The 24,964-nt window shown below is 45.6% G+C and overlaps 2 protein-coding genes across 6 annotated transcripts in view; one reads left to right on the top strand and one right to left on the bottom strand.

The window, feature by feature from the left end:
* usp13 (ubiquitin specific peptidase 13) overlaps positions 1-20,030 on the top strand; it is a 29,413-nt gene extending 9,383 nt beyond the window's left edge. Inside the window, exons 7-21 of one of the 5 annotated variants that reach the window (XM_030373065.1) lie at positions 162-259; positions 437-636; positions 870-941; positions 1,227-1,332; positions 2,523-2,648; positions 4,550-4,703; positions 5,568-5,742; positions 6,348-6,436; positions 7,597-7,719; positions 9,903-9,926; positions 10,523-10,666; positions 11,950-12,146; positions 16,035-16,230; positions 16,623-16,707; positions 17,113-20,030. In XM_030373065.1, the coding sequence (XP_030228925.1) occupies positions 162-259; positions 437-636; positions 870-941; positions 1,227-1,332; positions 2,523-2,648; positions 4,550-4,703; positions 5,568-5,742; positions 6,348-6,436; positions 7,597-7,719; positions 9,903-9,926; positions 10,523-10,666; positions 11,950-12,146; positions 16,035-16,230; positions 16,623-16,707; positions 17,113-17,209 (1,886 nt within the window). In that variant the 3' untranslated portion in view covers positions 17,210-20,030. Of the gene's footprint in view, positions 1-161; positions 260-433; positions 637-869; positions 942-1,226; positions 1,333-2,522; positions 2,649-4,549; positions 4,704-5,567; positions 5,743-6,347; positions 6,437-7,596; positions 7,720-9,902; positions 9,927-10,522; positions 10,667-11,949; positions 12,147-16,034; positions 16,231-16,622; positions 16,708-17,112 lie in introns of all 5 variants that reach the window. The other 4 variants (XM_030373068.1, XM_030373066.1, XM_030373064.1 and 1 more) reach the window with 4 other exon arrangements.
* A 2,732-nt stretch (positions 20,031-22,762) lies between these two features.
* pex5la (peroxisomal biogenesis factor 5-like a) overlaps positions 22,763-24,964 on the bottom strand; it is a 65,082-nt gene continuing 62,880 nt past the window's right edge. Inside the window, exon 14 of the mRNA XM_030373484.1 lies at positions 22,763-24,553. Coding sequence (XP_030229344.1) covers positions 24,352-24,553 — 202 coding nt within the window. The 3' untranslated portion in view covers positions 22,763-24,351. The remainder of the gene's footprint in view (positions 24,554-24,964) is intronic.

The raw sequence follows: 24,964 nt of genomic DNA, 5'->3' as shown, positions 1-24,964 counted from the left end.
TGCTTTGTTTTGATGAAACATCATCCTTCTGATTTAATTTAAATGTATTTCATTCTATTTTGATAAATGTAGATGACATGTTATGTACTTCTGCCTGGCGACCATTATCCATTGTGTTTGGAGGTTGTTTCAATGTAAAGTGAGCTTTGCTATTTCCTCAGACGTGTACTCATTCGAGGAGGAAGAGGCTGTGCTCGACCCCAACATCTCAGAACACTTGTCACACTTTGGAATAGACATGCTACAGATGCAGCAAAGGGTAAAGGGTTCTTGTGTTCTCCATTTATCTTTTTTATCACCAATCATCAATATGTCACTCACAAGGTCGGGAAATGTCCCCCAAGTTCTGTGGAAGTTGCCTGGACCCTCACAGATAACATAACCTATATAAATATATATATATATATGCTCTCTCCCCCTCCCTCGCCCCCAGCAGACGGAGAACGGTCACGACACAGACAACAACAACAGCCCGCCGCGGTCGCGGCCGAGCGAGTGGGAGGTGATCCAGGAGTCTGGCTCCAAGCTGAAGTCGGTGTACGGCTCGGGTTACACGGGGGTCAAGAACCTGGGCAACAGCTGCTACCTGGGCTGCGTCATGCAGGTGCTCTTCAGCATCCCCGAGTTCCAGAGGATGTGAGTTCCCTGTTTGAGGCCTTAAAGGGGACATATCACACCACCAGGTGTGAGCGGGATTAGCCGGTACAAGCTGCTTTGAAAATCGGCCTCTTCTGACATCACAAGTGGGCGTGTCCACCTAGATGCGTGACGGATCGATGAGCGTGGGGACATTGGGGTTCAAACCCGGAGCCTTTTGACGGGGAGTGCAACAGTGGTGCCTGACATGTTGTTGTTTTTGGGCTCCCCAGGTATGTTGGCAACCTCCAGAGGATATACGACTACTCACCACTGGACCCCTCTCAGGACTTTGCCACACAAATGTGAGTATGTTTCACAACACTGTGTGTGTGTGTGTGTGTGTGTGTGTGTGTGTGTGTGTGTGTGTGTGTGTGTGTGTGTGTGTGTGTGTGTGTGTGTGTGTGTGTGTGTGTGTGTGTGTGTGTGTGTGTGTGTGTGTGTGTGTGGGTGGATGTTGAAACACTGATTTATAATATATTATAAATCAAAAATACACAACTAAATATTACTTAAGGTTCCTCTGCCTATTGATAATTGCTGTTGTTTTGGATTCATTTGTTTTCCGCTCTCTCCTGTTCGTCTCTCAGGGCTAAACTGGGCTACGGACTGCTCTCAGGCCAGTTCTCCAAGCCACCAATGAAATCTGAGCTCATTGAACAGGTGATGAAAGAAGAATACAAGGTATTAGACTGGGTATGTCTAGCCCCCCATCCTGAGTCATAGCCCACAAAAGCATGCTCATGCAAAGTTGTGATTACATTCAATATTTGTATGAGGCTGCCCTGTTCTGAAAATGTGCCCTGTGCTCATCAATTTGCATTGATGAGTGAATGTATCTACAATGTTACTTGCATATTCATTTTGATGGCTGTGCATGTTTTTGACAGATAACCAAACTAAAACGGAAACGATAAAATATCTCTAATAATAGACTAGTTATGTATTTCTGTTCATCTCTGTTCCTTGTAGAATACAGTCTGTAAATATAGCTTTAAATTCTGTTCCAAACAGTCCGGCTCGGATTTCTTTCCAACACAGCCGTCGTTCTGGCAGTATGTCTCCTCTCATGTCTGTACGCCACTATTTTAATATGACTCCATCAATCGTCTTTCTATATCTATTTCCATGGCGCACATTACAAATGATCGTCCATGTCTTCCGGACTCTCTCACCTCAATTTGATTCAAGGCACACTGGTGGCGGCACAGAGCTGTCGGACACGGGGAAAACAAGGGAGACTCAAGTGGGGCCATTAGTGGCTAATAGGAAGCAGCCTTATCCTCGGCCTTCCGTTTAGGCTTTACCGACCACACTAAACAAGGGGGCGTGGCCTCTGTAGGCCTGCCCCTCCCACTTGACATGGCGGGGGGGGGAAGGGGTGTGGAAGGGGGTGATGGAAAGGCACTGACAGCTGCTGGAACATAGTGTGGTGAAATAGGCCACAGGGGAGGAGAGCTGTTGCTGGTGTAAACATCGGAGTGCTTGAGTGTGACGATTCTCCTGAGAGGAAGAGGCATTTGGTTTTTAACTTTACTTTGTTCTTCCCTTGACCCATGGAGTCCAGTATAACATGTACACTATTTGAGATTGATTAATGCCAAAAAGTATTCACACCAAACTACTTTTACCTATAGTACCTTCTGTCTTTTTGGAATTGACCCCAGATGCATGTTTTGGCATGTGTGATGAGTTCCCAAAGAATAATTATTAAAAGGATGAATCCCATGCTGAACATTTTCATTTGAGAGGGGGATGGAGTTGACGAGCTAATACGATGGTTTTCGCCTGTTCCTTAAACCTGTTGCATGCCGGATAAGCACTGTGTCTTGTGCTATACAGTGTTATTGTGCGAGTGCGTGACAGTGGTTGCCCTCCGTCCCCAGCACCAGCAGAAGGGCCTCTCTCCCAAGATGTTCAAGGCCCTGGTCAGCAAGGGCCACCCCGAGTTCTCCTCCAGCCGGCAGCAGGACGCCCAGGAGTTCCTCCAGCACGTCATCACCTTGGTAGAGGTGAGCCCCCTGGAGCCCACCCGCTCCACATCCCTAAAGCCTGGAATCTATCGGATAATTTAAGAGACGATTATCTAAAAAGATAACGCAACATAACACAAGATTGCAAAGCTATTTTAAGCAAGAACCTTTTTTGTATCGCTGGTTATTGTAATTTGTCCAATGGGTCAATCCCCGATATCCACAGTTGACCTGAAGGCATATCAATGGCCTACTAAAACGACTAAATGGTAAATCCATAGTGGTATATTTTCACGATAGTGACAGATCAACTTATGCTATTTGCAAGACAGACGTCGATAGGTAATAGTCCTCATTACTTTAAGTGAGTGGTTGCCAACCTTTGTATCCCCCTTAATTGTCGTCCAGACCTTTCACTGACCACCTTATATGCAAACGGTAAAAAATAGATCTAATAAATATAAATATGCAGTGGCTGGGTAAAGAGTGCCAGAGCTTGGCACTCTTACCGCAGGAAGGCCTTGGCAAGTGGGAACCAGGAGAAAGGGAGCGTCAGCAACCATGCTAATGCGCTGAATGTGTTTATTTAGCAAACACAAATCATCACAAAACATCAATGTAATACAAAACAATGGAAATGACATGATCGGAATACACAAAGCAAAACTGTTTGTGAAATACTAGCAAGCCATTAAACGATATTTACCTAACAATATTTATAGTACGTTTATTTTGAATGACCTATATTTATGATTGTAAATGAGTCTCACGTTCCACTTGTAGTACTCTCGCGCACCACCAGGGGGTACGTGTACCACAGGTCGAAAAAACCTTCTCTAAATGATACTGTAATATGACTGGGTTTAGTTTGACCCCCTGGTACACATTAACGGCAGACCCTCGGTCAGTCCTCGGAGAAACACAGCTCACTGCCCCCCCCCTGGCCTGACTTTCTCCATGGGTCTATACATAGCTACACCCCCCCACCCCCTCCACACCCTATCTGTTACACACACACACCAGATAATGCTTCCTCTTCTGTCCCGGCGTGACAGAACATGCCCAGACCCCCCCCCCCCCCCCCCCCCCCCATCGCTGTCCTTGAGACCCGATGGGACAAACAAACACTCCCGCCTTATTGGTCGAAAGAATTGTCATTTGTTGCGATGAAGTGTTGGGTTGGAGTGGAGAAGTGGGAATACTCTTCAACATTGACACAACATTTGGTTCGTCTTTGTTCAGATTTCCTTATATGTGAGGAATTCATTTGTTTTGTTTAACTGAATTGCAAATTAGAATTTGCAATTCAGATTTTTACCGTGCCAAGTGGATGTCAGCATTCAGTGGCTTTAGCAGTGGCTTTATTTATACGTCCCTTGAACCCGCTTTTCCCCGCGCCCCAGTGGAGTTGAGGGTATTTGTGGGCCTCCTCCAGCTGTCTGTGACCCAGTACCGTAGTCGGACCCTCCAGAGATAGAGCTGACCAAACGCCTCGGGCCAGAGGAGGGCAGCACAAATACTCCCCCCCCACCCCCACCCCTCCAGCCCCACCCAACCACCTGACCACCAAAGTCAAATTAAAACATGTGCATCAGCAGTCTATGAGAATAGACTCTTCCTACCAAAGAACCAGTAATCAAACAGAACAACATAGTGGCAACCACCTCTGGCTGTGCAAGGGTTAGGGAGCGTCCATTAATATGAATTGGCTGTGCAAAGGTTAGGGAGCGTCCATTAATATGATTTGGCTGTGCAATGGTTAGGGAGCGTCCATCAATATTACCACCAACTCTTTGCCTCTGAGCAGTTGTAACACTGCAAATGCATGACAATGACTCTCTCTATCTCATCACACACGCCCAGACGGACGATCAACAGCGCTGACGATCTTGTAATCAATCATCTGTAATCAATACATGCCCCCCCCCCCCTTCCCCCAGAGGAACAGCGGCGGCTCGGAGAACCCGAGCGATGTTTTCCGCTTCCTGACGGAGGAGCGTGTGCAGTGCTGCCAGACGCGCCGCGTGCGCTACAACCAGCGGGTGGACTACGTCATGCAGCTGCCCGTGCCCATCGAAGCAGCCACCAACCGGGGTAAGGGCCGGAGCGGAGGGGGGGGGGATCCCTGATCACAGCCTTGATCAGGGATCGTTGCTCTGGCCTGGGAAAACCTTGGCGGTCCGGGATTGAAGGATAAGGAGGAGGTCTGACTCTATAAAGAGAACATGAGTCGGGGTGGGGGTAGAAGGGTGGGGCCATGGTTCTTTGGGACTCAGCAGGGGGCCTGTCGATGAAAGCAGGTGCTTGGTTTTGATTTAAATTATTTTTTGTATAGAGCAAAGGTTTTTCTCTCGGCTGGTAGTGTCATGGTGGAGGTGCCCCTATTATATATTGTATAAAATCGTGTTGCTTATTAAACCAGGCCAATGATAATGTGTATTGCAGTATATATTAAAATTCTATGAAGAAAGAGAGTTTGGGATCAAATCATTTCGGGGACCACCTGCATTAACTCTGCGGATCCCCTAGGGGTAGCAGCCCCCCCCTTGTTGAAGATCTATGAGACCTCTCCATCTTCTTTGAGTTCGGGTTTGCTGTGTGGGGACTGTCTTTAGGGAGGTTCTTGTTCTGTGTCGGACAGTTTTTTTTATTTTTTTTCAATTGAGTGACCTCAGTCAATAGTTAGGATGCTGAATAGAATCTGAAATGTATTCGGAAAGACGATTGACACAAGTATTTACTCACTCGTGTCGCAATTATCATCGGGATCTCATTCTGTATGTACGTATGTTTGTGTGTGTGTGTGTGTGTGTCAGTGGGTGCTAACATTGTGTGTCCATGTCAGTGTGTGTGTGTATGTTTTGTGTGTGTGAGTGCTTGTGCGCGTGAACGTGTTCACGTTAGCGTGCAGACTCATGCGTGTGCGTGACGTTGATCCATGACCTCTCCTTCCTCCAGAGGAGCTCCTGGCCTACGAGGCCAAACGCAGGGAGGCGGAGGAGAACCAGCGGGCACCCCCCGAGCCGGTGCGAGCCCGGGTCCCCTTCACCGCCTGCCTGCAGGCCTTCACAGAGCCCGACAACGTCCCCGACTTCTGGAGCTCAGCGCTGCAAGCCAAGTCTGCCGGGGTCAAGTAAGCCAGACCCCACCCCCCCTGTGTGGTCCTGAATCTGTTTACATGAGGACAGTGTAGCTCAGTGGTTCCTGACTTTTGACCCTAGTCATTAAGAGCTTTCGCGGACCACCTCATATGCAAACGGTGGGAATAGATTAATAAGTATTACTCCAAGACGACCATAGGCCGTGGGAAACTGTGGCAAGAGAAAGCAAGGCTGCTTTGAAGCTTTGTTAACGTGTTTAGCGTTGTTATTTTTTGCAAACACTACTATTGAAGTAACAACCAACCATAATGCTATATTTACTGAACAATGTTTGGAATATACACATTTTACAATTTCACATTTTCTGTTATTGAAAAAGTGTTTATTTCAAGGATCAAATCCCGCATACCAGCTGCAGTACCTTCTCATACCACTAAGGTCTGGTAGTCAAACACCCTTACGACCCAGTCTATTCACTGCTATCCGTAGGCATCACTAAGAAATATAACCAACTCGTCCCCGGGTCATTATGCACGGGTATCGTGGTCACATTGGATCAAATTGTCTACAAAATTGACTTTACTGTTCTCTGTGTGTGTGGGTTTACATGACAAATCGTCTCTTATTCTCTCTTCAGGACTTCCCGTTTCTCCTCCTTCCCAGAATACCTGATATTGCAGATAAAGAAGTTCACATTTGGCGTGGACTGGATTCCAAAGAAACTGGGTAATTCACAAAAATATATCTATGTAATATATATACAATATACATATGTTTAAAGTCAAGCCTCTTTCCCACTCACAAAATATCCACTAACACCCGCTGAGATCAGGCCTATGTCTTGAGTGGGGAATGTTACATTTCCAATGTTACAATAGTCGCGGGAATGTATCAGCTCCTGCTCCGGTCGAACGTGACACTCTTGCGGACACACACATTTTCACCCCCATACGCTACGATGCTATGACCCCGCTGAGGCTCCGGACGTTGGTGCATAGACGGACATGAACAAGACGCAACGGCCATTTTGACCACATGACAGAGTTCGAAAGAAATAGTGAATAAGTAACAGAGATAAAAAACAAAGTATCCAGTGGAACATATTCACTGCCCTCAATACGGCCTTCTTCTGTGGCGTGTAAACTTTCTTTTTTTTTTGCGGGTTTTCCCTTATTTAATGAACCTAGATATACACACTAATTCTTGTGGAAAAGGGGCATAACAGCTCTTGGCTAATGTTTATCAAGTGGTGATTCGGACTAAGGGAAAACATTTATTTTAATAGTTATTGACGTGGTAGAGGTAGATTATGAATATTTTATTGTTACCTTATATTTCCCTCGACCTTCCTTGATGAAAGCATTTTGAAATATCATGTTTTTGCAACACTTGCCTCTGTATGTCGCCAGTAGATGGCGCCATAACACTGCGTCATATGAAACCCCTCGGCTTACACAACAGTCTGCCCTGCAAATGACCTCACTGACTCAATTTGTTTTCAGTCTACCTCAGCATTGCCTCCACCTGTGCCATTATCACACTAGCACTCTTTCACTGTACAGAAAGTGCTGTTGTTGGTATACTTCAAACAACATCAATTTCCTCTTTGAAGTAAATACATGAAACGTAATAAAAAATATTTATTTGTTAGTCCGGTAGATCATCTGCATTGTAAAACAGTTGGTAGAGATGATGATTAGGATTTAAATTACCATGTGATGTAATTATGAAATCACAAATTGCATCAACAACCAAACATCGCCTTAGATAAACACCAATTTGCATTTATTTTAAGAAGTCACACACCGAAACAATACCAGTGAATCCAGACCTCAATCCATTCTCCCTCTCGAGATTCATCGCAGACTGTTGTGGTTTGCGTGCAGACTTGTCCATCGACGTGCCAGACTTCCTGGACCTGAATCGGTTTCGAGCCACGGGGCTCCAGACGGGAGAAGAGGAGCTACCGAACCTGAGCCCACCCATCGTACTGCCAGAGGACACCAGAGGTACAGCGCTGCGAGCCCACCCACACGACACAAGTCCCTCACAAACCAGTCCCCCCCCCCCCCATCGGCCAATCTCCCCGAGCACATCACTTTGTATCGCACGCACACAGTGGGAAAGAATGATTTATTTTTTTTTCATCCCGGTCATTTTCTTTTATCAGGTTTTGTACCGTTTGACTCGACAGTATAACGTCACGGTGACCGGCTCCGGTGAACCGGGAAATCCTTTTCTAATGCCTACTCGTTTTCCCCCTGCCCTCCTGTATCTCCTCTGGGGAGGTATTGAGTGGAGTGCCTACAGAGAGGCTTTCAAAAATCGATAAGCACACAGCAAAAGAAAGCTCTTCGAAGTCCTTGTGAGTTTGAATGACTCTCCATTGGATGACCTCCATGGGGCAGACCCCCCCCCCCCCAGATGGTGTGGTTAGATCAGATACTGCTCTGTCTGTATTTTTTTCACTCTAGCTTTCTAATTGTTCATTTGTTGCCTGAGGATTATGCCGATTAATTAGAGGGCTCAGAGTACCACAGCTCGGTTTTCATTTTTTATTAATCTCCGAACATCAGAACTGCTTTCTCTCCCCACCTCTCCTTTATGCGTCACTCTCTCTTCCTCTCCCTCCCTCCCTACCTACATCTGTCTTTCTCCCTCCCTCCGCCATTATCCCGTCCCTTTCTCTTTCTCTTTTATTTATCTATGCATCATCTTCTACTTGTACTTCTAAGCTCAGTCATCAATTTGTGGGTTTGAATCCTCCTCCTTTACTGTAGAAACTCCACGTTGTTTTATCTTATAATCTGTAGTGTCGTGTCCCTGCTTCCAGCCCATGAGACAGCATCACATCAGAGCGCTCCGACAGCATCTGCTGCACCTCTGGCTGCTAGTCATTAATGAATACACTCCGTTGCTTCTTTCTTTCCCAAAGTGCTACATTAAACCCCTAGTAATCTCCAGAGCACGACTTCTTATAGAGTAAACAGGCTGGATTTGAAGATAGAACGGAAGGACACAAGCTGTGTGTGTGTGTGTGTGTGTGTGTGTGTGTGTGTGTGTGTGTGTGTGTGTGTGTGTGTGTGTGTGTGTGTGTGTGTGTGTGTGTGTGTGTGTGTGTGTGTGTGTGTGTGTGTGTGTGTGTGTGTGTGTGTGTCGATGTTTTGGTACGGAACACGGTGTTCTTGGTCTGTCATCGCGGTGCTAAATGAACAGTGTTCAGTGAGTGTTTCACTGTGACTCGCACCTGGTTCCATTTATTGTATCCGTCATACTTCTACTCAATTCTGACAGGTTTTTTTTTTTTTCTGACCATGCAAACCAGGGCGTTGTATGAAAAGGCTTGAAAGCGGGGGAACCCTGCGATTGTTCTTCAGCGTGCATTCTTAATGGATACCTAAAAGAGAAAGCCTTCTCTTATTGTGTATACACACATTGTTGTTGACGATGCAAAAAAAATGATGTAATTGAGTGTAACACACTGGTGCTTTAGACACGGGGGGGGGGGCGACCAGCATCTCATAATGGGGGGATATTATTTATCAGGATGAGCCTCATTAGTCTCCAGGGTTCCAGTGGAGCGGTGAGCCGGGTTCTGCAGCAGCAGTGATTAATGGTGGCCCGGTGAGGCGCCCGTCTCTCCCTCACACGCTCTGCTTCTCCTCCCGCTCCGCATCGATTACACGGACCCTCGGCTGGCGGTGGCGTCCTCACGCGTGCGTGGAACGCAACACGTCTCCCATCCGTCACAAACCAACCGGTTTAGAGAGTACCGGGGCGGGCGACAGGGGGGAACAAAGTAGATCGAAGAAAAGGAGAACAACGACTGCCGTTGCCTTTTTCGGATCTCCGAAGTGTACATGTATCGGACTCGGAACAGTGGCCGATAGAGCAGCTTGGAGTCCTTACAGGCTGCGCTACAAAACCTAAATAGCGATAAAACCTTTTTAACCTCCAACCTTTCCTCCGGGAGTCAAACACCCTACAGTGTAGGGTATTCAACTCCCGGAGGAAAAGTTGGAGGTTCAGTAGCTTAAGGTCCACAGTCTACCCGTGCGCATCTTTGAAGAGACCTAAGCCTGACCTGCTCATTACTGTATGTGCTTGCGCTGCAAGTCAGCTAAATGACTTGTATAAAGTTTAAAGTATTAATAAACTAATAGTTCTCCCCCTCTTTGTGCTCCTCTTTCAGACAACTCCATGAGTTCCCTGGACTGTGAGTATCTCTCTCCTCTTCCTCACCTGTTTAACTATAGCTCCCCGCTTGCACCCGGTGCTTTCCGCAAGGCACGCAGAAAGCTATTTCCGTTTTCGCCGAGCGGCGGGGACAAATGCGTTGGCGCCGGCCGGCCCCGACGGCGTGAGCCTCAGCTGACGGCGTGAGCCTCAGTCCCGTCCCCCCGTCCCGTCCCCCGAGCCAGCTTCATCATCGGGAGCTGGCTTGGGCTGCTCCCCGCCTGGCTCCTTCCTCCTTCTGATGAATCGCTGCCTAAAAACGGATCAAAAAAAATAAATAATAAGACTCCCCGAAGGCGGAGTGTCCGTTTGTTTAATGAGCCCCAAACAGAGATCTCTTTATTTTTTCTTTGCATATTCAGTGTCAGCAAAATAGTACAGATATGTTATTCTTCTCTCAAAACGGCAATTACTGTTAACTTTCTCTGCTCAATAGATTCCCTATTTCTCTATTGTACTCCAGTATCGTACTTGGCTCTGTCAATTGACCGTCATCATCATTGGATGCCGACCAGTGATTCGCCGGGGGCAGCCTCCGTCTATGCATGTCTATATTTGGGCTTCCTGTGTCCCCAGCCCCAGAGATCGACGAGGCTGCAGTAATGCAACTGGCTGAGATGGGCTTCCCACTGGAGGCCTGCCGGAAGGCGGTGTACTACACGGGCAACATGGGGCCAGAGATGGCCTTCAACTGGATCATAGCGCACATGGAGGAGCCAGGTGACGCCACCAATCAATGCATGGCCACACTGGCTATGAGTACATTAGTTCTACTCAGTTTGAAGTACCACATTCAAGCCTCTTCTGAGGGGTGTGTGGGTGTGGGTGTGGGTGTGTGTGTGTGTGTGTGTGTGGAGAAACTTCACCCAAGGAAGTGTTTATACGACACTTTTATATTGTCCTGTTAAGGAACTTCAGAGTGGATAAAAGCAGAGAGAATCCCATTAGTGCAGTTCAGTTGGTTGATAAATGCTGTACAGTGTGCAGTCAACCCTTATAAAGTAACAAGGCTGGGTCTATTTAAGGTGTCTCTCCTTAAGTAAATGATGTGTTGGTTCTAGGACTTTCTTTTCCTGCGATTGCACTAAAACCAACCTGCATTTCAGAGACTCTCGACATTCGTTGGCCAAACTCCCATGAATAGATTTGAGCCCACTGCAAATAAAAGTCACACCGAGGGCAAAAAAGCTCATTATGAACGATGGGCACTTTTATCCGAACCAGGCCCCATTTGTCGACTTAATTCCATTCCAATTTTCCATCGCAAATTCTGCCAAGGTTGTACAGTTTCCCTTTATACTCTAAGCCTCGTGCTTAAAGTACGGCACAATGGTTGGAAAGGTCCGCCTTTTGAACTCGGCACAAAGTGGTGGTCTTGTGTGAAAGAGAAAAAGCGGAGCTGTTGGGGTTTCTACGAAGGCGGTAATCGGAGCGTTGAGCGAAGCGGAACGCCGTCACCTCCTACGCAGAGGAAATAGTACTGTATCTGACGGTCAACCACGTGTGTGTGTGTGTGTGTGTGTGTGTGTGTGTGTGTGTGTGTGTGTGTGTGTGTGTGTGTGTGTGTGTGTGTGTGTGTGTGTGTGTGTGTGTGTGTGTGTGTGTGTGTGTGTGTGTGTGGATAATAGGAGAAGTCACTGGCTTGTCCGTAATTCATGTGGAAGTTGCTTTGTTTAGTGGCTTATTTTGGTGTGGCTTTGTTTGTGTTCTGTGTGATATGGATGACTAAATCTTGAAACATAAATTCCTTGACGGCATCTGTATTATTTATTATATGTATATTTTATTTTTGGGGGAAATGTTGATGAACACAGCATACACTTTAACATATCCATAGATTTGTATTATTTTTAATAATCATATAATCTTTTCTTCATAACAACACGTATAAGTCAAAAGCATGACGGGGACCAGGGGACCCGAGCTTCTGGAGAAATATCGATTTAAATCCAGTAAAAATCCACAGACTTCAACAGATTATCCACCATCTTGTTCCTCTCCAGACTTTGCGGAGCCGCTGAGCCTCCCGTCCTCCACGATAGAGCTGCTCCCCTCCTCCGCCAGCGAGACCGATCCCTTCGCCGCCGCCGCCGCCGCCACCGCCACCCCGTTGGACAACTCGCCCCCGGAGGAGAGCGTCGCCATCCTCACCTCCATGGGCTTCCCCCGCAGCCACACCATCCAGGCCCTCCGAGCCACGGTCAGTCCCCTCACACCCCCCCTCGCCCTGGGGCCCCACAGACACCAGGAGGTGCCCGTTCATCACTTACACCCATTAGCAATTGACCTTGATATCGCTGCGACTGGCTGAGAATGAAGGTGTGAAAATGAAAACACGAAGTAAAAGTTATTAGGAAGGGCCCCCCAAAAGATGAGCGCACTCATTTCCCTTAAGGGATTAATAAAGAATGTTTGATTGTGTGTAAAAAAAAAGTAAGGAGTAGGAAGAAACCTTGTTATGGACAAAATAATGTCAAGTAACGGCCAGAAGTGAAATAGTGGCAGATTAACTATAGTGCAAAACAACGAAGTGAACGAAAGTCAGAATAAAAGTATCGCCCACAGTGTGAAAAAACAGACAACGAGAAACGATGAGTCACTCTTATTCTCGATAATTAATAAAAAATATGAAATACTAAAGCAAAGAAAAAACTACCGAAAGCAGCCAGGACTGGCTGACAGGTGTCCTTGAGTGCAGACGGCCAGTTGGAATAAAAAGCAGTTGGTTGGTTTAAGCCCTGGTCGGAACCCTGGGGTGAGTCCTCTAGCGCCAGGCTGATGCTCAGTGCTGGCCACGCCGACCGACGCAACTAGAGCGGAGGAATCAGCAGCTGCCAGGGCCAGCAGACCATAATAATCCTCCTCAGTGGCTGAGCTGCCAGTAGGGCCACAGCGGGGCTCTGCGGGCCAGTGCCAGGGGTAGGGGCCACATGGTTCCACCGGGAGACCACATGGGCGGGCCAGGAGGGTCGGCCATTTTGTCAGCACACACAAAACGTTAATAGCTGGAAGATGAAGATACAAGGAGCTGGGATGTTTCGCTCTTCATCTATATGAGGAGGGGGATGAGTTGTACCTGTTGGGTACCTCCTTTGAGCCCTGGTTTGAGGATGCAGATCGTGACCATGGCAGTATGGAGGGACATCGGTTTCCCTATGAAAAGCCTAATGCATAGGAGTCTTTTAAATGTATCGGTCAATACAGCTTTTCTATATGTATTGTATATTGTATAGAAGTTGTATATTTTATAGAATTTGTGTTATTGAGGAAAAATAATCGATAAGCTTTAAGCTACAAGCTAGTTGAAATGACAGATTGCGACTTTAAGTGTCACCACCATCTAGCGCCAGTGACAACATATTTTCAAAACTTGACTTCCCCAAATGCTAATTAACACCGGAAACTATCAAATTAAATGCTGTAAGTCTTCTTTGCACAAACTGCATTTTCAATGAAAGGCTCTGGAAGACCCAACTCTACCAGTCCAAAGCAGGTTCAGGATTTAAAAACAGTCCAGTCCTAGCTTAAACTTACTTACTTGCGTCATGTTTGCTAAATCTGTTTGGAAGATTTTCTGCTGTTAGGGATGGATGCTGTTGTTTTCTTACTGCTATATGCACTGAACTGAATCATTTATTTGGACATTGCTTCTGAAACTGTCAATGTTTCTTTGTACTTGTACAAGTAAGCAAATAAATAGAATAACTAATAATCAATAAATAAGTAAACCCAAGCATGTAAACCATATATCATAACAGGATACCAGGCATCTAAAACCATTCATCATAACAGGCTACCAGGCATCTAAAACCTTGTATCATAACAATGTGAGTGACAGCCCTGTGGAACCTCTATTAAAACTTAAAAAATGCAGTGTGTAACATTATGTGGAATCTATCGGAATGGATCTAGCAGCGTTGCGTTGCTGCATTCTGCAACCCCGCCATTAGATGCCACTAAATCCTACACACTGCACCTTTAATCTCAGCGGCGGTTCGATGACTTGCATGCATGACCTGCTACCATGAAATGAGATCCAAGTCTGAACATGGACGAGTGCTCGAGGGCCGAGACGCGATCCCCGTCCCTCATCAACAAGCCCTATACGCTGCCCTGCATGTGGCCTCATCCCTTGAGCAACCAGCAATTTGTCCCCAAGGGCCCTCGATGGTATGAGGTGTCTGCTCTCATCCCAGAGCCTACAAGCGTCACAGAAGCAGCGTCACTGCTATTGCAGCTCGCTCAGGTCAAGCGGAAAGATCTGGATGTATTCAGTGGGGGGCGGGGGGGGGTCATATCTGCCCCTCCGTCATCGTCACCATCTCCACACTCTAACTTATTCGGGAGTTGCTCATGCGTCCTTCATGTTTAATATTAATAATGAGTGATCATCACGTGCTCTCGCTGCAACGGAGTGATCCGCAGACACAGTCCACAGACTCTGACTGTTCCCAAATGGCGGCAGATTCTCTTGTTTCAGCCTGACACACACACACACACACACACACACACACACAGCCATTGCCAAAAATAGATCAACAGAACCGCTAATATGCTGGACAGAATTAGATTTGTGCTTCCTTGTTTGCCCCTCCCCCCCCCCCTTCCTCGAAGCCCAGTGCTGTGGATGATTGGGTGGGGATGTTTCTTCGGGGGTCAATGTAAACATGTATCTCTCCTGAGGGAAATGGAGGTGCTAGACAGCAGGGGTGGGGTGGGGGGGGAGGCTGGTCTATTTATAGCTCTGAGACTAAGAGAGAGTGGTGGTGGAGGAGGTGGGGGTTGTGTTAAACGGTAGTGAAGCCCGATGGGCCGCTTAGTTTGGAAAACAAGACCGCCAGCGTGGCAAGCTCCCCCCCCACCCCCCCAGACGCCACACCTACCCCCCCCCTACCCGTTCTCCTGCAGACATTCCCTTGATTCACGCCTCTATTTGGGAGTCGACGCAACGAGCTGAGGGGCACAGTTTTATGTTTTATTCCCTCAGCCAGATGGGCTTCTTTATTGGATGGGTGGCAGAACGGCGGGACGGTTTCGGAGGAGAGAGCCCAAGCAGATGTGCTGGTGGTTTTTGTCAATGGAGATGAATAAAGAGCCACAGAGGGTTTAGTCGGACAGCCGGCCGGTCCAAGGGTAGAGACGAAACGGGTCCCGTCCACACGATGGAGGACGGGGCCATCCTGCTGAGGCCGGCCAAGTGGAAAATCAAAAAAATTGAAAGCAAAAAAAATATTATTGTGATTGTTTCATGTCGTTTTGAATGAAGCAGCCTCTTTATTCGAGGCTCTGGTTAGGCTGGGTTACTTGAATACAAACTGACAGATGAGGAGCGATGGGGGGGGAAAAACACACAGGTGTTTTATTAGGTCAGAGTTGCGTCCACACCTGCTGTTTGGACTGTGAGACCGTTCTATTGCGATGCCTGACGCAAGCACAGCCACAAAGGGAAGAAAGAGAAAAAAATATAGACTAATGGTTGCAGTGTTGAATAGTGAACTATTAAAATATCAGAAAGGAATCAGATTTCTAAGTTCCTTGCCATTACCGGACTGCATGAGATCCGCAATCGATCGATCCACCTTTGCAGTTGCATGCATTCATTCTTCCTGTTCATTCATTCACTCTTCTTCCTGTGTAATATCTTTTCGTTCGTTCAGCTGCAGTCTACAATAATCTTTGTAAAACAATGAAGTCAATATCTTTATGTATAGCATCTAACTCCTACTCTTCATTTAGAAATATAAGCATTGACGGCAAATCTAGTTTTACCTATTCAAACAGTGATAGTACAAATAGTGCTACAAGAACACTAAAATACTGCAAGTACTTTCTCCTCGGTAAAACTATTGTAATTGAAGGACTATAAGTACAGAGTCCCAAATATGATGACAAAATGGTGGCTGTGTGTGTGAGAGAGAGAGAGAGAGAGAGAGAGAGAGAGAGAGAGAGAGAGAGAGAGAGAGAGAGAGAGAGAGAGAGAGAGAGAGAGAGAGAGAGAGAGAGAGAGAGAGAGAGAGAGAGAGAGAGAGAGAGAGAGAGAGAGAGAGAGAGAGAGAGTTCCCTAATGGTCACCTGGTCCGTTCCCCAGAACAACAACCTTGAGCGAGCGCTGGACTGGATCTTCACGCACCCGGAGGAGGAGCCGAGCGACGCGCTCTCAGACATGGCCGACACCGAGCCCACCAACCAGGCCTTCTCCTCGCCCAACTCCCACAGCGACCCCACCCTTTCCCCGGACCCCGAGGCGGACGCGGCCGGGCCCCGCGTCAAGGACGGCCCGGGACGTGAGTGGCTCCAGATCTCTTTACTTTCCTTTCTACTTGTTGATCAGGTTAAAGAGTCCCTAGGCACCAGGCCACTGCTGGTGAGTTTGCTGCCATCTTCAGGGCGAAACCTGTTTAAACAGGACTCGTTAATATTTGTATTTTTTGTATTTTTTACATATTTTACAATATTCTGTTGCTTCAGAATGATGTTGAACACGTATAACATAGGGTGTATGACGATAGCAATGTCAAGATAGAATGTGATATCTTTAGACCAAATCGGAGGTATGAGGTACTTAAGGTGGACCGATTCCGTTATTAATCAACAAACAGTGTGACCACATGTAATGGGATCAGCAAGTTTTACTGATTTCTGTTTGAACGTCCTTATTCCTTCTATTTTCCCCTAGGTTACGAGCTCTTGGCCTTCATCAGCCACATGGGGGCGTCCACAATGTCCGGTCACTACGTGTGTCACATCAAGAAGGAGGGAAGGTCAGCAAAAAAACCCACGCAACACCAACACACTCCCATTTCATCGCCTCACAAAGCGTCACCAGCATTGTTTCACGCACACCTTAAAGGTGACCTCTTATACCACCAGGTGGGAGTGTGATTAGCTGTTACAAGCCGTTTGGAAAATCGGCCTCTTCTGACATCACAAGTAGGCGTGTCCACCTAGATGTGTGCTGGATCGATCGGTCTACCAGCATGCCCAGTGGACTGTAGCAAACAATGTTCATCTATACATCTAGGTGGACACGCCCACTTGTGATGTCAGAAGAGGCAGATTGTAACAGCTCATCCCATTCACCCCTGGTGGAATAATATGTCACCTTTTTAATGCACCTCCATAATTGTTTGATTCATTATATTTCTCGTTGACTTTGGTTCTGCCAGGTGGGTGATCTACAACGATCACAAAGTGTCTTTGTCGGAACGCCCTCCCAAAGACTTGGGCTACATATACTTTTACCGGCGCTTGTCCAGCAGCTAGAAGAGAAATCACAAGAACCAGTCTCTCAGCCACCCCAAGTCTGCCAGAGGCCCCCGCCCCCACCCCCCTGGAGAGCAGCAACCCTAACCCTAAGGACACCCTGTGGAGAGAAGGCCCCCGAAGCAGAACCACCATCACCATCCCCACCACCACCCTTCCACAGCCCCAGTGTGTGATCCACCATGGTGGAAGGCCTCTGCCCTTAACACCAGCCAACACGTTGGCTGCTGCTCCCCACAGCCCGAAACCACTGGAGAAAACACGGAGAAAGCGTTCAAAAACCTGCTGCGGACGGGAAGTAAAAGTAAACACGCCTATTTGTTTTTAGTGTAGTTGTCGTCGTTTTTATGTCCTGCTTTAAATGGATGCTTTTACTTTAGGTGCTTTCCTTCTCAAACTGTGTAGGTGGGAAAAAGAAAAAAAGGGATGTGTGCAATTTTTCGGTTATTTGTGTGTGGTTTACACACACTGAAACATATCCGATCCGACCCTTCACTCGCTATGCCTTCAGTCCCCGTAGCGGGATTATATAAAAAACAAATCGAGTTACACTTGATGTAATGCTTCACTGCCAACCCACAGAGGCTAAAAAAAAATGGCAGCCTTTAGCAACCAAACACTACAGTATAGTCAATTACCGTATTATTTTTCTTTTTGCCCTATGGCATCAAAAAAACACTACAACAACAACATGATTTATTCAATATCCGTGTCGACAAAATCCAGTGCAGAAGTGAGGCGACGGCAGAATGCTGACTGTGCATGAGTCCGACAGTTGCATAAAAGCCGGTGAAAAGGTCATCCCTGCACCGGAGGCGGGAATGGTTACGGGTGTTAAAGTCTTGTCCGGACAACGTTCACCTTCAAATAACAGGATTAAAATGAGGTAAATCAATCAAACCGTCATAATTCGAATAAGTAGATCGGATGCAACTGATCTGCAAAGGATGATTTACGCATGTTTGTATTTTTCTTATGCACTTGATGCATTACAGCCCAACCGATTTCACAAATTACAACTGTAGTTACTACAGGTGATATTCCCAGCGTTTGGCTAAATTAGCTACCGTATATATAACGCCTCTTCGACTCGTAATCAACCCTATGCAATATGCAGTGAGATCCGTCTCTCAGCATCTCGAGTGTGTCTAATCACCCCCGGTGTAAATAATTAAAGAGCTGTGTGTGTCTCACTGAAACAGCGCCGTTCCCCTCAAAGACACAAGAAACAAGAAACAACCACGGTGCTGCTCCACTTCAGTGATCTGATGTCAACCACGGAAACCCTGCCTCCTCCCGTGTTCCCTCCACTGAAATGTGCTCACCTCTTACGTGTCCCTCCTCCGAACCAAACGTGTTTTCCGCTCGCTGGCCATGCTCCGCAGGAGAGCGGACAAACCCTCCTGTGAGTTTTGTTTGCCAACCAATTGTTTAGTCCTTTTTTTGTCACATCAGCTTTTCTTTCTGTTGATACTATTCTCCCACACAAGATTGCTTATCACTCACCGGTATCAACTACAACCATCACTGACCGTAACTGGTCTAAAGCGACGCAAAAATGCATCCAAAAAAAACTGTCTGTAAATATTGGAATAGTGTTTTATTCTATCTATTTTGACATTTATTCACTCCTAGTGGTTAACCCGTCTTTAAGGGGGGAAGGCATGCATTTAAGGTTGCTGTTTCGGGAGACTCATTTGCCGGAATGATTGTCCCCGTGTGAACATGAAACACCTGGAGGCACAACCAATTAGTGCTCGCAGGCAGCGGTGCGCTCAGGCTCCCGTCTCAAAACCACTCAGGGTCATGGAGTTTGGTAATGTCATTAATTTTCTTCTTTCGCTGGGAAAATACCTTTTATGTCGTGGAAGAACAACTGCATAAGATTTGTTCTATAAAATGTTCTATTGTTTCCTGCACACACTGTTAACACCTCTCTGATGAATGCTTAGTATATGAGTCGGAGTACATCGTCACTCCTCTTCGTCACCGAGTTATACTTAATGAGTACTCCGGTAGCCTACCGTGCTTACTTTTTTACAGTGTGGAGTTCAAACGGCCTCCCTCTCTCTATGCAAGTCCCACGTAAATCTACACCCACAGAAACGGAAGTAATAGAATGCACATTATGTTTCGAGGGTGTTTCAAAATCAACGTGCTCAATTATGTTATCAGCTTAGGGCTTCCCTCTTCGTTTCAATGCACCTTCTGTTCTCTCTAGGCCTAGTTCCTGTGATTGGCTACTGTGTTTATTATGCTAACACATCATAAAGTATAAATATCCATTTTCTTGTTTCGGCTTCCCCTCAGCCTCAGGTTTTTTTTTACTGAACTCCTCTTTATCTCTCGGGTTGTGAAGGGTAAATCACTTTCCTTTTCGGTCACCAAACTCGCCTTTTGTACCGACGGCTTGTGCACTAAATGTAGACATTTAGTAATTTGGATTGTACAACTGTACCTTGTGGGAGTTGATTAGACTTTTTCATTAAACAAAGTATCAAAATGGTACTATTGTCATTTATTTTTTGTTGAAGCCATGTCTGAAGTTTTGATTACATAAAATCCCTGAATTGGCGATTTTAGTTTACTTTTTTTTATGTTTTCATCTAAATATTGCTGTTAATACAGTATTTCACTAGTCCAGGTGAATACTGCTGTCATGACAGTATGTACTATGCCTTGTAATACTGCATACCTGCAATGTTTGGATGGTTCAATAAACACAAATGTTATTGACTTGTGGCACTGCTGCTTTGTTCGGAATCAAAAATGTTGCATGTTGGTGAAAACAGAGACATTAATAAATGGACTGAATAACAGATTTTTTATTTTTAAAAGATTACTTTCATATTGTATATTTCAAAGGTGCTACTGTGTTTCCTTGTGGCTGGGTATACAGGTAGATTAATATGCATTATAGATGCTTGAGTAAACTAGTAGAATATAAATGCTAACGTCATTTCTTGCATCAAAATCAAGGAAATCTTAATTCTAGTTGTTTTGATAAGTAAAGAATTCTGAAGACAGGTATATGTACTTCATGTGGCAGATAAGTAGAATAATGGACAAAGGTCAATGTATTGTACACAAGATACCGTGCTGCCCAATGACAAAAACCTACCCTATAAAGCATGTATAAGTAGAAAGTACCTGGTAGTTCTGTTTATTTAATCTGCCTAGTATTATCTATAAAATATGCCTTTCAAACGATATAGAGCATGTTATGACTGGTATTATGCACCATAACATTCAAGTTAATAACTTTTAAGTCCAACATATCATCCAAATGAAGTTACAGTATTGTGCGTGCTATAACATGCACGTGGTAATGATTGCATGAATGAGTGTGTTCATTATTTGATGCCAACACACCAAACGAACCTTGGATGTGTTTGATGTTCAGGTCTTCTGAGAAGACACGGATTAGAGACGACTGAACAACTTGCTTGTTGATCTCATTTTAGATTGTGTCGTGACTGAATAGCTAATAGTAATGATGTGATGTTCGTTATGTTAATCTAGTTTTGACATACCTTAAAGGTTTTGTCAATGTGTTACTGTAATGTTTGAAGGGTTTGAAAACAGTGTGAGAACTAGATTTGATTGGTTGTGTATCTTGTGTACAATATATAGACTGAATATATACATACACACGCATACACACAAAATATTTTTTCAATGTCAAATTTGAAAGTGCATGGTAGAAATATTGCCGGGTAACTCTAAGGTTATAATTCATGTTATAGGTTAACTGGGAGATCAAGAGAAAGCACTTGGTTTTTGCAAGTTCATGCATGAGAATTAAAAGAATATTAAAAAAAACTGAGACAAGCATTGAGGAACTGGTATGCATCAACCACGGGCCAGTTTCTCCTTCAGGCGCATGCTAAAACAGTAAACCTGAGAAGGTGTGAAGGCCTGTTGTAGCTTCTACAAAAACAAGACATCCTCTTCTTCAGGCATCTTATCCGAGTACACATCTGCGGGGCTGCTTTGCACACGGTGTTGATCACAGAAAAGCCAGCGTTTGGAAAAAAAAACGACCTCTTGTTAAAAAAATAAAGTATTTTTAATTTCTAGTGAACTACAAGTATCTAAATTTGAAACCGCAAGAAAATAACAAGCAAAGGCCTAGCAGCCCATAGGAAAATGCGTGTGTGTATTAAAAAAAACGATTTATGTTTTCAAGCTTTGTTTCTAAATCATGCTGATGGGGCAGTTAAGATTAGGAAGGGGATGACAGAGGACAGACCACATGTAGTGTTTAGATACAGGGGGAATACTCAAGCAACGTCTTGCATCGTCTCCTGTTCGCGGAAGACTTCCAGGGAATCATTAGAGGTGGATTTGGTCAACGACTTGCTTGTGCCAAGACATGTCCCAAAGCCTTGCTTGGACACGCCAGGTTTCTAATCTGTTTCTAATGCAGGGTATTTTAATTTGAGTCGCATTCAATTAAGTGTCAAAGAGCAGAAACCCATATGACTGAGCTGAAGGCATTGCAAGTTGTCTTTAAAGACCAAAAAAAATCAACCGTCCAGTTTATAGCAAATTCAATTTGAGGATCTTTGTAGTGGTGTTTTTTTGAATTGCAACAATTATAATGGACACCAACATCTATTTTTGTTGGTAATGTTGCTTAAAAAAATATGGTGCTATTGCAACAAAGATCTGCATGATAATTTGTCAGCTCAATGTATTCGCTCAGTTGGTGCCTTTTGAGTATCTTAAGTCCCTATATTAAGTCCCTACAGAATAAAGTAGGTTGCATACACCTATATTCTGTGCTGGCTGCTCCTTCATGTGTAAAACTGTTCTCTAAAGACTGCAGCCTCAACCCGCACCCATATTTTCCTATTTTGCAGCTCAACTGTCAATACTGGCTTACTCGATAGTTAATCTTGGTCATTGACAGAGATACCAGCGGTGAAGACTTTGATGTTCAATGGCAGTTTTCTTATGTGTCCGGGAGTGAAAGGAAATCTTTGAGCTTCTCCAAGGCTCAGAGAAAAATATGTGCCTGGCCCTGCAGGTTTAAAGCAAATCTGACAGAAAGCTTTGAAGCCTTGTCATTGCATTTGATGAAACCGAGGTAAGGAACAGCAGCGCCACGCCATAGTGTGACAGGACAAAAAATACACCTTTTTAGTGTGGGGGCTGCCTGTCCCCTTCCTGTTCCTTAAATACATGATTCTGAATCTACTGGAAGTAGCTTTGGATAAACATGTCTGCTAAATGGTTAAACAGTAGCATTCCTTCTATAAAATCCCTTTAACGCACCCATCTAATCAGGGATTAGATGAGGAAAACAGTTGGGTGACCTTTGACCTAGTTCCATCATAGCAAAACACTTTGGACATTGGTCCAAAGTTCTGGCAGCCAACTACAGAGACCCATGAGAAATGCAATCATATTTTGCATAGGATACTAGGGGGTGGGGAGGGAGGGAGAGAGAGAGAGAGAGAGAGAGAGAGAGAGAGAGAGAGAGAGAGAGAGAGAGAAAGAGAGAGAGAGAGAGAGAGAGAGAGAGAGAGAGAGAGAGAGAGAGAGAGAGAGAGAGAGAGAGAGAGAGAGAGAGAGAGAGAGAGAGAGCGCGCTAAACAATGCTAAAATAATGTTTTTGCTACAGGGCAGGGCTGTCATTTACAGTCCGATGCTCGGCTAGCCTTGTTGACATACCTCTCTCCCCAGAGCGACTTTCAAACTAGAGACAGGTAGGCCAACAATTTTAGGGCATATGGTCCGTTACAACATTGCAATCTAGGGAATTCTTTTTGAGCTTGTGCAACAGAGAGTGAAAGAAACAGAACGGGGGAATATTGAACATTGAACACTTGAATGGTATGTACGGGGATTAGAACGATCGATTTGTTATCATTGTTATTCATCTTCTCTTCCTCAACGGTAAAAGTATGCTGAGATTTAAGAAAGTCAGCTGTCATGTAAGCAGATATATTCAATCCTAGAATACTGATTAAAATATGATTGACGCTTGTGGTTGGATTCATTTTGGTTTTCTAATGTGTATTTTTTTTTATGTATTTCATGGTGCAGAAGAAATATAAATAATTGGTAGGAGTTCTAGAAGATTGGCTGCTGATGCTGAAATTGCATCATAATATGTAATGCTGCCTAGTGCCTACTAGTTCGAAAGTCATCAGAGATTAAAAAAAGTGAACAGGCGTACCTTGAATCGGTACTATTAAGTACAACTTGTAAAGGGTTACAGATGCAAATGCAATTTTTAGTGTGCAATTTTTTGATTTAGAAAGCGAAAAAAGCTAAACAAAGACATAAACAAACAAACAAAATACTAAAGAGTGAACGAAGCTATGGTTAACGAAATTCACTCCAGCCCAAAAATGGCTTAGCATTTTGTTTTTATAAAAAAACGTAAATAAATATTATTGTATGCATGCGTTCCAGTGAGGCTCGCTCCGCCCCCCCTTATACGAAGAGCATAGTCCCTTGAAGTGCAATGAGAAAATATTTGAAGGTCATTTAAATGTCCAATGTCCCACTATGGAAATGACCTACGCATGCAATGTTTTGAACATGGATGGGTAAAAACCAACAAACAGAAAATGTCCCAGTTCATGCGTTTCCTTGTCCACTCCCTAAACACTTTCCTCTAAGGTGACATTGTCCTGAAGTAAGTAGTTGGATCCCAAAGTCTATTTAAGTTTTTTTTTAAATTCTTTTACAAAACATCTGCTCTGTACACGTGATCAAAATAGTTCTCTGTGACGTCTTCCTCCATCTCCTGTCCCAAAGCCACACTTCTCCTCCGCGAGATGAGTGGGGCTTTTAATTGACGGGTTCTCTAAGGCATTGCTTGTATAATCTCTGCCCGTCCTTGTGCTCTTCGGGGAAATCACCATTTACAGTGCAGCAGAAATCCATCTCAAAGTCGCCAATTAAAGCATCAACCTCTCCTACGAAAACGGCTTCGAAAAAATATATAGAACCGTCGGGTGTTGTTTTTTAAAACCACCGTGCAAAAGGAAGCACAGTCATTCCCTAAAAAAACAGTCCATTCTTCAACAAGCACTTTGGACTCTCAGGTTTGGGTTTGTTTTGGAGAGACGTGGGACTGGTTTGGGAGGGGGGGAGGGGGTCTATCCTATGGTGACTACACCCCCTCAAATGTCCAGGTTGAAGGCCTTGATGAGGAGATCCAGGTCTCCGAGGTTGGCCGCTTGGAAGAGCTCCGGCTGGTCCATCATGGACAGGGCGATCCTCAGCGCGGCCCAGATGTTCCCCGACATCACCTGGTGGGACAGCTGGTGGCTTCTGCTCTTCCTCTGCAGACTCAAGGCCGTCAGGAAGTTACCGGCCGCCTCCCTGGAGCGGACAGATAGACGGACAGAAGGCCTGGTTAGTCTGATGGTCCAACACTGGTTGTTGCATTGCTGCGACATCGGTTAGCGTTGGCATGTCACTGGTTCGTTTTGTGGTTTAACTGTAGCTAAGGCGCGTTTCCACTAGAAACGCGCCGGACATCGTCCCCTGAACATCAGCGGTAAACTAGACCTGGAGCATAACCCCCCAGGCACACAGGAGCTTTGACCCAGTCCTTGGCCCCCCCCAGCCCCCCAGGCAGAGCGGAGCTGGGACCCAGTCCTGGGCTCCCCCCAGCCCCCCAGGCAGAGAGGAGCTTTGACCCAGTCCTTGGCCCCCCCCAGCCCCCCAGGCAGAGCGGAGCTGGGACCCGGTCCTGGGCTCCCCCCAGCCCCCCAGGCAGAGAGGAGCTGG

This window comes from Gadus morhua, chromosome 12, assembly GCF_902167405.1.
Source record: "Gadus morhua chromosome 12, gadMor3.0, whole genome shotgun sequence".
Taxonomy (NCBI): Eukaryota; Metazoa; Chordata; class Actinopteri; order Gadiformes; family Gadidae; genus Gadus; species Gadus morhua.
The sequence above is the reverse complement of the archived record's forward strand: the minus strand, read 5'-3'. Positions and strand labels throughout refer to the sequence as shown.